The sequence below is a fragment of the Sparus aurata genome, chromosome 5 (assembly GCF_900880675.1).
Source record: "Sparus aurata chromosome 5, fSpaAur1.1, whole genome shotgun sequence".
Lineage (NCBI taxonomy): Eukaryota > Metazoa > Chordata > Actinopteri > Spariformes > Sparidae > Sparus > Sparus aurata.
This window is the reverse complement of record NC_044191.1, coordinates 31,869,084-31,882,174: the sequence shown is the minus strand read 5'-3', so window position 1 is coordinate 31,882,174 and position 13,091 is coordinate 31,869,084. Positions and strand designations below refer to the sequence as shown.

Here is a 13,091-nt window from a genome sequence, read left to right as displayed (position 1 = left end):
TCAGATCAGATTCCTCATCAGGCGACATTCAGAGGATGATGAGCTTGTTTTGAAAAGTCAGGTTTCTGGGATCTGATAATGTAAATTGCTGAGCAGCGGTACATCTCACGACTTGTGTATATGACTTAGATACAAGGTGCTGAATCCCTCTTGTAGTGAATAATACACAGTCAAACTACGCAGGTGTGGATATAATTCAGCACGTCTGTGTAGTTTGACTGTATTTGCCAGAAACAGGCTCAAAACGTCCATGTGGAAAAAAAATCTAAGAATAAGCAGTTTAACGGGAGCGCTTTCCTTTTTCTTTTTCGCCCATCGAACTTCTTTATCGTCTCCGTTGAGAGTTGCACATGTGCAGTACGGCAACTGGCAGCGCTCGGTTATCATCGACACAGAAGCCGCGATGGTAACTTTTCAGAATATCATTTTCTTCAGCCCCACCTATAAAACTCATCGCCGCTCGAACAGAGACGGATTGGAAAAGCATTTACGAGCCCGCAGCCTGAACTTTGACTCATAAAATGGCGCCCGACGAGGGGTGAAAATTAGCGTGTCCACCCGACGGTTGTGTTTTTATCAGAGCTGGAGCCGATAAACAACCCGTGTCAGCTGCAGTCATCCGATGCGGGGGGTGAATGCCGATTGTGCCCATTAACGTTAGAGATAAAATCCAGATGTTTTAGTCCGTTTGTGGGTTTTTTTGCCCACTTTGAACTGAGAGAAGTTTTTTTTACCCGACTGATTTACTGAAACCTCTTCAACATCTCATCACTACGAACATTATTTCAGACATTACCTTCATTTTAACAGCAGTTAAAAGATGTAAATGATTACAACTTTCTCGAAGCTGCAGCTCTCAGATAGATATGTAGTTTCTTTTCACCCACTCCTCTGCCTCCATCCTGCTTTTTAAAGTACGTGATGAAACGGGGGTGTTTAGCTGTGTCAGGCCGTTACATCCAACATTTTTCACTCTGACGGACCTCTGAGCGGCGCCGAATACCTCCGCAGTAAACTGATCCAAACGCATGAAGGCAAAAATGGAGATTAGAGTGTTATATGAGCGCTCCCGCAGGAGACCGACAAATCAAATGATTTGTTACGGTGGAGGAAACGGACAATGCTCTGCGAGAGGAGCTGAATCATGAGGAGAACTGAAACAATAGTGAAGAAATATTTGGCCTACTTCTTACCACACATGTCTGCTGCTCTCAGTTCATTTATAGCCCTGCCGAGCGAGAGGCGAAGTTTATGGTTTGCTATTGAAGCACAATATGGTCCTGAGGGGAGATGAAATGGCAACAGTCTCTGGCAGTCGGTCCTGGCTCTGGTCGGGCGAGTCACTATCTGGACCGGAGCTGTGGTGTTTGGTTGCCATGGATCCCGCTGCTCGGCCGTCAGCTGGAGCGCGATTGTTTTTATTGTTTACATGGGCGGTTGAGCAGAAGTATACGTTACTGAAACCTGTTTCTTCGCAAGAGTCGCTCTTCGTGTGTACTCGCACACAAATCATCCGGCGGGAGGGGAAATTACATCTGGCCGGTGTGGCAACAGGCCTCTAAGCCGTAATAAGCGAGCGCTCAGACCGGCCTTGGACAAATAAACTGCGCGCTTGAGCTGGACGTGTCCTTCAAACACCCGGAGAATAAAGAAAAGAGTATTTACTCACCCGGCGCTGAGTAGCAGAAGACATGGGGCAGGATGTTTAGCTGAAGGTTTGAGGATTGGCCTACGCTCTCCGCTTGGTTGCAGCTGTGGGCAGAGAGCTGGAGCGCTTGTCAACCTCTGTACGGTAATGAACGGGGTCGGAGTCGAGGGGCAGCCGGCCAGGAATCCGGCAGCGTGTTTTTGCAGAGCGCAGCAGTGTGTCAGCTTCGCTTCTCCACTTTGCAGTCGCTCGATTTAACGTCTTTTGTGTCGTTAAGTCTTTGCAACGTTTTTTATGTTTGGATAGTTTTCAGCCTCCAAAACTTTCTTTCAGGAACTGGAAGGCTGTTCTCGAAACGAGTTAGTCACTTTGTCTAGTAACGATGAGAGGCGTCGCGAATTCGAGTCTAAGGCGAGAATCAAGCTCTCATTTTTCGACAATCAAAAGAAGCCTCTGTGTTTTTTTCTCCCCTCCGTCGCTGCTCGCCGACGGGCGACACAGCGAGCTCGCCTCCGGGTCAACTTCCAGACAATTATCCTGTGAGCACGAAGATGATCAACGGACTGGAACCGGAGGGAACTTCCACCGCGTCATAGACGTTGGGTTTATTTCTCTTGTGCAGAGATCCTTTACTGATTTGTTTGGGAGGACAGTTTACTTGGAACAGATCAGAGAAATCCAACTTCATAACAAACTGAACTTTAATCTTTTGTTGTTTATTGTTGGATCTCTGAAGGGTGGTTGTTCTTTTATTGTTGGACTCTTGGATCTTTATTTTTGGTGAACATCTTTTGAACCTGACCAACAAACCCAATTGCTCCGTGCCGGGCCGAACGACAATTGTCCCTCGTCACCCGGTCCCCCTGCTGGTCTGCGCTCACACTGCACATTTAGCTCTTGTACAAACATCATGACGTCGTGGCACAATGAAGACCAACACAGAGAACATTTATGTAACTTTACTGACTTGTTTGTGGCTTATTTTACTTGTGTTTCTGGTTGCAGACTCTCACATTCCTGCATTTCTTGATCATGCAAGTCGGAGTAATATCCATGATAGTACTTCATGTCCACGTTGCGCACCGTGGTCGTGCTCGTGCATGAGCAACCGTTTTGCACAACTCTCCAAAATGTGCCAGGACCAAGGAAGTGTATGGTGCTTGAGAGACATACTAGCTTATAATAATTCCACCTCCGTCACCCTCCAAATGTCAACCTTGGACGTATCTGTGTTTTGCAGAAATGTGAAATGCCGACATTATATGCTAACCTGCAAAAAGGATGACGTCAAACTGTAATCTGAAACTTATGTGGAAGAGGACGGTTGAGGAGAGCTCCTGTTGAGTCTCGCTTCAGGTTCATCGCTGACAGTTCGGGGTGCACTCGCTTTTATTTGGTTAGATAATCCGGCTTGAGTGTCGGCGTCTTTACGACGTGTCTGATGTGCTCTTAGCCCACATCAGACTTTATTATAACCACTGCTGCAGTGTTCTCAGATGTAATTATCTAATTTTAGGATATAACCTACAGAAATTAGCTGTAATGTAGCAGAATTATCCTTTGAAGGAAAGTCAGCTTCGATGGGGGTTTTTTTCTTATTTTAGTCACAGAGGCTTTTAAAGCGCTCAACAGCTTTAACGCAGGATGCATGAAATGTGATGTGTTGTGTGTGTGAGTGTGTGAGTGTGAGTGTAACTGTGGTCCTGGCTGTTTTCAGAGCTATTGTTATTTTGGCTGAGAGGAGTGCGGTTTAATTACTGCGGTGTGTGGGGAGTGTTTTATGCGGAGAGGTCACAGACAAGACGGACCCCTCCCTGCCACACTTAAGCCGCAGCGGAGGAGCGTGTGGTTTCATCCGGTCGTGTTCCTCGGCTCCGCAGCTCCGCGGTCCTGTTTTTCAGAGTTTCCCCGGCGACCACACGAGAAGACGGAGATGGAGAGACGAGGGGGGGGGGGGGGGGGAGAGAGAGAGGCTGCACATCACTGGAGAAGATGGGGAAACGAGGTCACTGAATCGGAGAGTGAGTGACGCCAAGGAAAAGTTTACAAAGCAGCTTTTATTTGGGTCAGCCGAGGTCACGACAGAGGAGGAGACGGGTCTCATCGGGCTTCTGTGTTATTGTGTCTCTCTTAATAAAAGTGAAGGGTGTTAGCTGGATCTTCAGCCCTTTGCACTTTTTTATTAGACATCTGCTGCTTTCAAGTGGAGGAAATGTTAAAAGGCTGGAGCCTGTCCCGACCGCATACTATCTCAAATCGGCGCGCTGCGATCCAGCAGATGTGCCCGGCTCTAATTTTAGGCGCTTTTACACGAAAAACCACAGCATTGTTTGCTTTCACGGCACCGCGTACGCTTCTCGTGTTTTTGTTTTTGGACGCGACTGGGACAATAGTAAATTACAGTCGTTCGAAATTCCTGGAACGCCGCTTTTCTTTTTCTGTCTTGTGGCGCTGATCCAGACGACCCACAGTCACCCGAGGGCTTGTGATAAAAAACGGCGAACACCGCCTCGCCGCTGCACCCCAAGACACGTGGTTAACGGGGAGGCGGGTCTCGCTCTGCTTAGTCATTAGAGGGAAACGGCGGTGGGTGATTATGAAACAAAGCTCAATTTCCCTGTAATTAGTATCTACGGGTGCCTCGGAGGTATTCTCCACAGTCTGGACCAAACCTCTCGTGATAAAACCTTCTGGAAAATACAATAACCAGGAAGCGGGACGGGCGGGAGGGGAGGTGAGGTGAGGTTAACCCCACAGCTGTCTGTGCCCGGCGAGGCCGCTCTCCTGCCCCAGAATGCCAATGGGAGCACATGTCTTTAGGCCAGACAAACACCTCTGTCAGCAGACCGCCGTCACCCCGCCAGTCAGACCATTCAGCCCCGGCGCTGCTCTGTAATTACACACCGCCGCCTGCTGTGGAGGGGGTGGGTGGGCGGGCGGGAGGGGGCAGCCAGACTGACACGCAGACCCCATCACTGCCATCAGCATCACTACAGTGGGAAAACAGAGAGAGTGAGACAGACAGGGAGAGTGAGTGAGTGAGTGAGTGAGTGAGTGAGAGGGAAGGTGAGGTAAAGACAGCCCTGTCTGGGATGGAGAGGCGGAGGCAGCGAGGCAGGAGACCCTCCTCCTTCCTGTGAAAGATTAGAGGGTGTGTGTGCGAGCACATCTGGACGGGCTGAAAGGAACTGACGTGAGAATCGACAGAGCCCAGAACAGAAGATTAATGAAGCAACACTGGTGGTCACACCGAGCTGCGTGTGTGTGTCACATCGTAGAAATACCTTTACAGACATGTTAAAAACTAGTTAACAGCTTTATATTTACTTTACTTTGTGTTGTTTCTGCAAGACAATGCAGCAACAACTTACTTTTCTGTGCATATGCCCATAAACCGTTGAGTCTTGCAAAGAGCTGCAGCGATTGATTAACTTACAATTAATATAAGAATCACAAACTATTTTATAGAGAAAACAAAAGGCGATATTCTCTGTTTCCAGCTCCTTAATTGTGAATATTTTCTGGTTTCTTTCCTCTTCTGTCACAGGAAACTGAATATCTTTGGGTCAAGAACAAAACAAAGACATTGCAGGACGTCAGCTGGAAAACACCGACTGACCACTTTCACAGATTCCACAGATTAATAGACACTGAAAATGATCTGTTATTTGAACAAATGTGTATTACTGTTCCATTAAGTAGTACACAGTACAAAGTTGAATTAAAGATAGGGAAGGCGGTCCTGGAGAAAGCTGGGGTTAGAGTTTTGGCCTGAATACCGACCCAAAGCTTCGTTTGATGACTTGGGAATGAGATTCGACAATTAACTAATTAATCGTTCTCTAGAACGAACCTAAAAAAGAAGTGTGTGGGGCATCTTTCTTTGGTGCCAGCTGTATTGAAGTCTATGGGAGAAACTCACTAAAACCCAACACATCTACGTCGTTTGACTTCTCCGCTCAGCAGTATAAGCGAACATAAATCACCTCCTCAGGTGCAGTAACCAGACTAAATATAATTAATTATTCCCACCTTTGCAGTGACTGGTTGGAGGTCTCGCTCGGTGGAGGGTGTGGTCGCTGCCTTCGGGTTAAGTGTCTGCGCTGACTGATGAGGTGAGATGTGTGTGCGTGAGTCGAGGACCTCTCTGACCCTGCGTGCTCTCGCCTCGGGGTCGCCGAGGCTGAAGCGTGGTTCGGTTTGCAGCAGGTCTTTGCAACACCTCACCTCCACTTGTAAACCGGAGCAGATGTAGGACGGGCTGCCTCACCGCACTTGTTGTTTAACTCCAGCACAGCGCGGTGGGGTCTCGCTCGCTTTCCTCTGGGATCAATTACCTGACCGATTGTTGGAGCGAGGCCGCGCTTCCTCCTCACCTGTAATTGCAGCCGAAGCTGTCCGGTTGTGTGGGCCGCTCCGCTCTCAGGCAGAGTGGATATTCCAAAGGAAGGAGATGATGAAGTGTGTCCCGCCCTTTGAGTCAACCACCTAATAAAAGAGAGCTGCGACCCTGGGAAAGCGCAGTAAACACGGGCGGTTCAGACGCAGGTTTGCACCGAGCAGAGCGCCGAGCCCCCCGACGACTGAAGCCCGTCAGCTGTTCGGGAGGTGGAAGCTGCAGATTAGTCGGCTTTATGACTTTTGCACTGCAGAAGTAATTTTTTAAAATGTGCATTAGACGAGGACAAAGTGAGAGCTGAGAGAGGGAATGGAAGTGAGAGGTGAGAGGAGAGCAGAACGAAAACAAGTCCAGGATCACTTCACCGCAATTTGTCTGTTTGGATCCAAAAAACAAAACAGAAGAAACCGCTCACTCAGCAGACATATGTTCGGAGCAGCCGCCTCGCTCAGTGTGTGTGTGTGTGTGTGTGTGTGTGTGTGTGTGCAGCAGCAGTCTCCCGTCTGTCCGAGGCGGTTGCACAGACAGAGACAAACGCCTCCCCGGTCGGCTGTCAGCACCTGGTCACTAATGATGCTGCAGCGCTGAGCTCAGCTAATTGACCAGACAGAGATGGATCAGGATCTTACACTCTGCTGCGTCTGCTCGCTGCACAGTGTGTGTGTGTGTGTGTGTGTGGTGTGTTTGCGTCTGTTTTGATGTGTGCATTCACATCTGCCAGGCCCTGCACTGAACTCCCCACAGGAACCTCAAACTTTGAGATAACACAGTTAGACTGGAGGAAACAGCGCAGACGAGCAGCTTCTGCTTCGGCCTGCCTGTCGTCTTGTGATCACCTCGCTGTCTGCTGCCGACCGTAGGAGAGGACAGAAGAAGTTTATACGTTAAACTCCTTAAAGTCTTATTCCGTGTGATTTGGCGCCCCCCCACAGTTTCCGAGTGTAACGCGGCAGTCACAAATACAAATCCCGGGGGTTTCTGTTTCGTGCTAGCCACAAACAAAACTCGGCACGTCACAACACCGTTCGACTAAAAGTCGACGTGCACGCTCAGGCATTTTTTAACCGTGCATGCTAACGGAACCTGAACCAGAGACAGTAACATCTGGCTGCAACATGCTACCAGCTAAAACATCTGTCCAAACGGGTCGACGTGCCGAATGATGAAAAAACTATCGACAAACTTGACAACTTTGCTGACACGCGAGACAAATCACTCAGCGAGTTCATGTCACATGCAGCCTTTCAATTAGCGAAGTTGCCGTCGGCTACAAAAAGCCAGTCTGAGATGTGCAAGTTTACTCGCTTCTTGCTCGGTCAGCTGTCTCTTCTCTCTTTTTAACTTCTTCCATCGCCGTCCTCTTCGGCCTCTTCGCCTCTGTCATGTCTGCAGTGACGATGGAAACAGCAGCGCTCCCCGTCGTAGGTTGCGTTCAGGGAACTCGACATCAGAGGGACAAAAAAAAGCATTTTCTCCATAAAACATTATCCAGCTGTAAAGACACGACGAGGTTACAGGAAGGCATCATGACTGAGACAGAGACACCTTTCACTCTATCACAAGTAACTGTGACATGAAAATGATCCCGAAGCTGTTGTTTTAAGGTGAAACAGTTAAATAATATTGTTTCTAAGGCGAGCTGCAGAAATAAAGCCCAGTAGGTGACGAGCTCCGAGGATTCAGGCCGAGTGTGAGATGGATGTGTGTTTGAGGGCTCTGGCTGGCAGAGCGGACCGGGCTCTTAGCGAGAGGGCTCTGGTTTATTTTCACTGGGAGGATCACTGGAGGAATGACCTTGGCCCATTAATAATACCGCCAGTGTGTGTGTGTGCACTTGTGTGTGTGTGCACTTGTGTGTTTGTGCACTTTCTCACACACACACACACACACACACATACAGACAAACCCCCGACCCGACCCGACATGCACACACACCTTCAGTATACGTAGCGGGAGGTGCAGCTGCAGTCGTTGTCGTTGTGCCGCTTGGCTCTCACGCTCGTGGTACCAGCACCGCTCCAAGTGGGCTTTTTACGGCCAGTAATAATAGCTGTGTGGACTAAAAGCTGCCATGACAATAATAACATAATGATATAATAGAAACAGATTGTCCATGCTTCTGTGGAATCCAAATCAGAAAATGTGGAGTTTTTCTGTGAGTGCAGTCGGTTCAGATCGAGGGCTTCCCTCTTCGCACTTGGCACGAACGTGTCTGTGGTTTTGGCCCACGAGCGGCCCGGTACCATTCACTCTCTTTCCGTCCCGCGATGTCGTGCTTCTACTTTTGTTCCACTTTCCGGTTTGCATAGAAGCCACTCGAGTCTTTATGATTTTTTTTTCTCTTTCAGCAAGTGCAAATTTTACCGTGAAAAAAAATAAAATATTGCGAGCGAGGAAGTGAAATCCCAAAAGGCCGACGGAGGGTTGCGCAATTAATTGAAATATGATCGACATCTGTTCTCCAGATGTCAGAAAAGTCGGTTTGTTTGGTACGAACCCCAACAAACGTCACATCGTTGTGCTTTTAGTCGTTTTTTTTTTTTTTTTTTTTTTCAGTGCAGATGAAAAATTGTTGAGTGTTGAAAGTGTTGCAAATACGATCATTTCAACTTCTAATAAATCAAATCGCGAAATCTGTGAGAGAAGATCACAGCGCAGCACCGCTGGGCTGAACTTTCTCATGTCGGTGTCCCAGCACATCATTTAGCTTTCACCCAATAGTGAGTTTTTATTTTATTTCCTAACACATTAAATATATGTGGGGTGCCTACAGTTTTTTTTCCCAGAAACAACACCTATTGTGTTAAGATGAAAAATGGCAATATATGGAGGAGTGAGAAAAAAAAGTCTAATTCTAATCTAAACTGTTTTCTCTCGTGTTTATGATTAACAAATATGTGAAAAAGAACAAAATAATTGTCAGGATAATCTTTGCAAGTTCCTCATTTTTTTTTCCCATTTGTCTCTCCGGGCTTCCGTAGCGTCCCAATGACGGCGTTTAGTTGCACTTGACAGATTTTTGGGCGCAAAGTTTAATACTTTGTCGGGCCGCCCTGATACAGTCCAGCACCTCACTGTCTCAGCTTTATATTGCCAATGTTGGAATATAAGACACAGTCAGTGCAACGTAACACAATCGATATATTTTCTAAGAAACTGGCCGGTGTTCAGCACAGAAGAGAAAACGTTGTGTCGGTGTTTCCGCAGGGTGACGGAGCTCTTCTCCACCTTTTATACCTGCAGAGCTCCACAGTAAACTTTTGATTTCGATGAATTCAATCTGAAATAGATGTTCTCAGGCTTTCATACCTCACAGCATTCAGCGCTCATCATCGTGTAGCTCTGCACGGGACGTCCTTCACGACTGACTCATTATGACACGCTCGGGATTAACCTTCCCGCTGTGACCTCCTCTCATATCTTCCTCCTTCTCCTGCGGGATTATCGCGGGCAGCAGCGAGGGGCAAAGATCATTCAAAGAGTGTTTGTCAACAACCTACTGAACTCTATCTGTGTGTGTGTGTGTGTGTGAGTGTGTGTGAGGTAGAGAAGTGGACCGAGGGACAGACGGCGCTGATGTCAGGACGGCCTCTGGCCCACTGAACTCTCTGCGGGGGTCTTCCTCTAATGAAGAGCTCTGACTCAGTCCCTGAGTCGGGCCCAGTGCAACACGGGGCCAAAAGGTCAAATACATTCACACATTTCTTAGCCTACCCCACTGGGGCAATTAGCCCGCTGAGAACAAAGCGTAGATACAATGAGCCGTGTCCATGGGTGGTGTTGGGGGAGAGAGGAGACGAGGGGGGGGGATCATTAGCTGTGATGATGTTTTTGTTGGCCATGAGAGCGATGGATCGCACTGAAGTCCTCCTCGGGGCCTTTCAGGTTACAGTCACTGTCGCGGGAGGCGCGGGAGAAAAGACGGGGCTCGGATTTTAAGTTTGTTGTTGCAAGAGAGAGTGTGTGAGAGGTGTGTGTGTGTGTGTGTGTGTGAGGGGGGGGAGACAGTTGTCCTCATGCCAAAGCCGGCTTAATGCTTCATACAATAGCTCGAGTGTGGGTGAGGGGATCTTGGCGCTCGAATGTTCTTTACTCTAGAGGGAGGAGAGGGCCGAGAGCTAGATTTCCTATCCAGAGCCCCCCCCCCCCCCTTTTTTTGTAATTGAATGCAGCCATCTACATGAGCCGAGCTCCAGAGAAAACGTCCCCGGCATGCACACACACACACACACACACACACCTCTCTTTGTGTCTTCTTTGAGCAGCAGATCAAAGTGTGCGCTCTCCTCGTTCTCCGCGTGACGTTTTTATCGTCTATCGAAAACGCAGAGGAGCTTTTTTTTCTCTGCGATCTCGGAGCGACGTGCCGTAACAGTTCACTCTCAGGTCTGACACGGTTTTAAATCCATCTGCACTTGTAATCCTGCAGAGAAATACCCCAGAACCCCGAAACAGAGAAATCATGAAGCGCAGAGGTTGAGTAGAGAGAGAGAGAGGGGGGGGGGGGGGGGGATTATTGGAGCGGTCTCGATTTACCCTGAACCATGTGTTCTGTGGACTTTCCGTGCTCTTCCTCTTTGCCCTCTCTCTCCCCCTTCTTCTTTTGGGTAATCGCTGAACCTTTTTTTTTATGCTTTCCAGTCTTAAGTTCCCCAAAACGTTTATTTTTCCTCATGACAATGAGCTCTCCACTTTCCTTCCCTGGGTTCTGCAGTCGGGCGGACAGAGAGCGGATCAGGACATGTGAGCACCGTCCCGGGCCTGCAGGTGCTTTTTCGCGGCCTCTCTTGGCATTTCGCTGCGTCTGCTGGCCGCCGACCGGCAAAGACGTGCTTCCCGGGGCGGCTAATGAGGTGCCGGACCCCCCCTCCCCGGCCTCTTGTTTGTATCGGGAGCACCTGGGCCGACCAGAGCCAGACCAGGCCGGACAAAGGAGTCAGTCTAGCATTTCCACAAAGGTCTGCCCATTCAAGACATTCAGAACCCAGAGACACAAACTCCCACACTTCATAAAATGAAGGCAAGACAGAATGTGAGCCCGGACAACCCATTCTCTCTCTCTCCCGCACAAGGAAACTATTGTTTGTCTTTTACACGCCCTCACTCCCAGGCTCTGCCACTTTTATACTTTTATAAAGCACGAAGCTGTTTATCTCTTGGAAATGTAACAGAGACAAAAGCTGCAACTGTCTCTCCTGACTCCAAGTGCTGCGTGCTGACTTCCATATCGTTGGACTCGCAACACAAGCGGCATATTGACACCTGCGGCGGTTAATCACTAAAGTTGAGTCACTTGTCTCTTGTCTCATTTTGTCCGACCAGGAGTCCAAAACGGCGGATTCTCGGATGCAATCAGCTAAAAAGGCGGAGCATCTGTGCGGTTCTGCTAAAAAGGATTTGTTCGGTTAATCAATCATTAAGCCTCTCAGCCTGTCGGTGTCAATGTCGAGTGTCCGATCGTTTGAATACCGTGCTGTGAATGAATCTAAACATGTTTTATGGGGGCGAGAACTCACCAGAACTTTCCTTTCTTTTTTCCTGTGCCTTCATCGTCTGTTGCAGAAGCGGGGAACCAGCTTGTCGCCCAAGAGGCAGTGAGGAAACCATCGACGCTGCGCCGCCCGCCTGCACGCACAGGGGACCCGATCAGCAGTAAGATCCCTGAACACGTTGAAACTTTTGATAAGGGGTGTAATGATGCATGGCGGTCACGGTTCGTCAGGTGCCTTGGTTTGAGTTTGGAACAACAAGAAACGCCCCGAAAAATTGTCAAAAAAACACACAAGGCTAGGTTTATTTTCATGCATAAACATGTGAAATCAGATTTTCTGTTCATTTATTGGCTCTTTTTTCTTTAGATTGTCTCAACTGCAGCCGAATCACAGCTTTGAGCGACAGACTGAACTCTCTGGAGACGAAGGTTTGGACTGTTCTCACTCAGCCGCAGTGTCCGAATCCCTGAGAAATGTGATATGTTGTCTTAATTGCCCACGTTTTGATTTATGCCTTCCTGCACCAGGTCCAGTTACTAAGTGCCCCGGCCACCGTATCACATCGCCACCTTCAGGGTAAAGGAGGAACCGCACCGGAGGCCTCATTACTGATGGGGGCTGTGCCCGCTCAGGGAGCTCCTGGTGAGCAGGGCCCTGCAGGTATCACGCTGTCACGCATGAATACGCTTTTAAGTTAAGAAATACTGCCTGTTTCCGTTGAGCAGAGTCCGGGGCTTTTTGTGTTTTGATAATTGAGTCAGAAATCACTCCTCTCTGCGAGCTGCAGCTCTTTTCCTGCCCTCTACCTGCTCACCTCCGCTCGTATCCTATTTCCCCCGCTGCACATTCACTCATTTCCTTTAGCAACAGTACGAGGCCGGTTGTCTGTGCTGCTCGCTCTCGGCGCTCTGTGGCTGTGTGAAAAACAAACACTGCAGAGCCTGAAAGTCCTCTCCTCTCCTGGAGTCGAGCCCGGCGCTGGCTCCGACCCCGCTGCTCCGTCAGAAGAGACACTGTGTCAGTTTGAGTAAAATAGAAATAGAAATGTTTGCTGTGTGTGGCTGTGTCTGCTGCATTCACTCCTTCAGACTCCTACAGTACATGTAGAGGTAAATGACAGGTGTGGAGTCACATATCTACATGTTTGACCTATTGGCGGGGTTGTTAGCAGAAGCTTTGCAGTGATTAAGATTCACACTCAGACTCTTTGGTGCCGCTATTGTACCACAATATGCAAAATACCGCATGTCATAATCATAATAACAGATGTATGTTCATGATACCATGTAATAAACCCTTTTGATTGTAATCACTGCTCATTGTACGGTGGCTCTGAGGGTCAAAACACAACAACGTTTCAGAAAACACGACAAAATCTCAGACACTGTTGTGTTTTCTGAAATGTTATGACCTTCAGGGCCACCGTACTTTCGCCTTTCCTGTCGCACCGCTAGACGGGAAGGCTCTCAGAATAGATGTCATCACGTTTTGTGTTGTGACAGTGAACACTGTTGCCGCCATGAGACCGCCGGAGATTTGGGCGTGTTATGCG

At 48.6% G+C, this 13,091-nt stretch overlaps 1 protein-coding gene across 5 annotated transcripts in view; it reads left to right on the top strand.

Moving 5' to 3' along the window:
* Positions 1 to 13,091, top strand: part of emid1 (EMI domain containing 1) — a 63,908-nt gene that overhangs the window by 37,525 nt on the left and 13,292 nt on the right. For 4 of the 5 annotated variants that reach the window (XR_003984106.1, XM_030417641.1, XM_030417640.1 and 1 more), the window contains exons 4-6: positions 11,610 to 11,699; positions 11,906 to 11,967; positions 12,067 to 12,199. Coding sequence is in view for 4 of the 5 variants with exons in the window: in XM_030417641.1 (XP_030273501.1) it covers positions 11,610 to 11,699; positions 11,906 to 11,967; positions 12,067 to 12,199 (285 nt within the window). In the remaining variant the exon portion in view is untranslated. The remainder of the gene's footprint in view (positions 1 to 11,609; positions 11,700 to 11,905; positions 11,968 to 12,066; positions 12,200 to 13,091) is intronic. The other variant, XM_030417643.1, reaches the window with a different exon arrangement.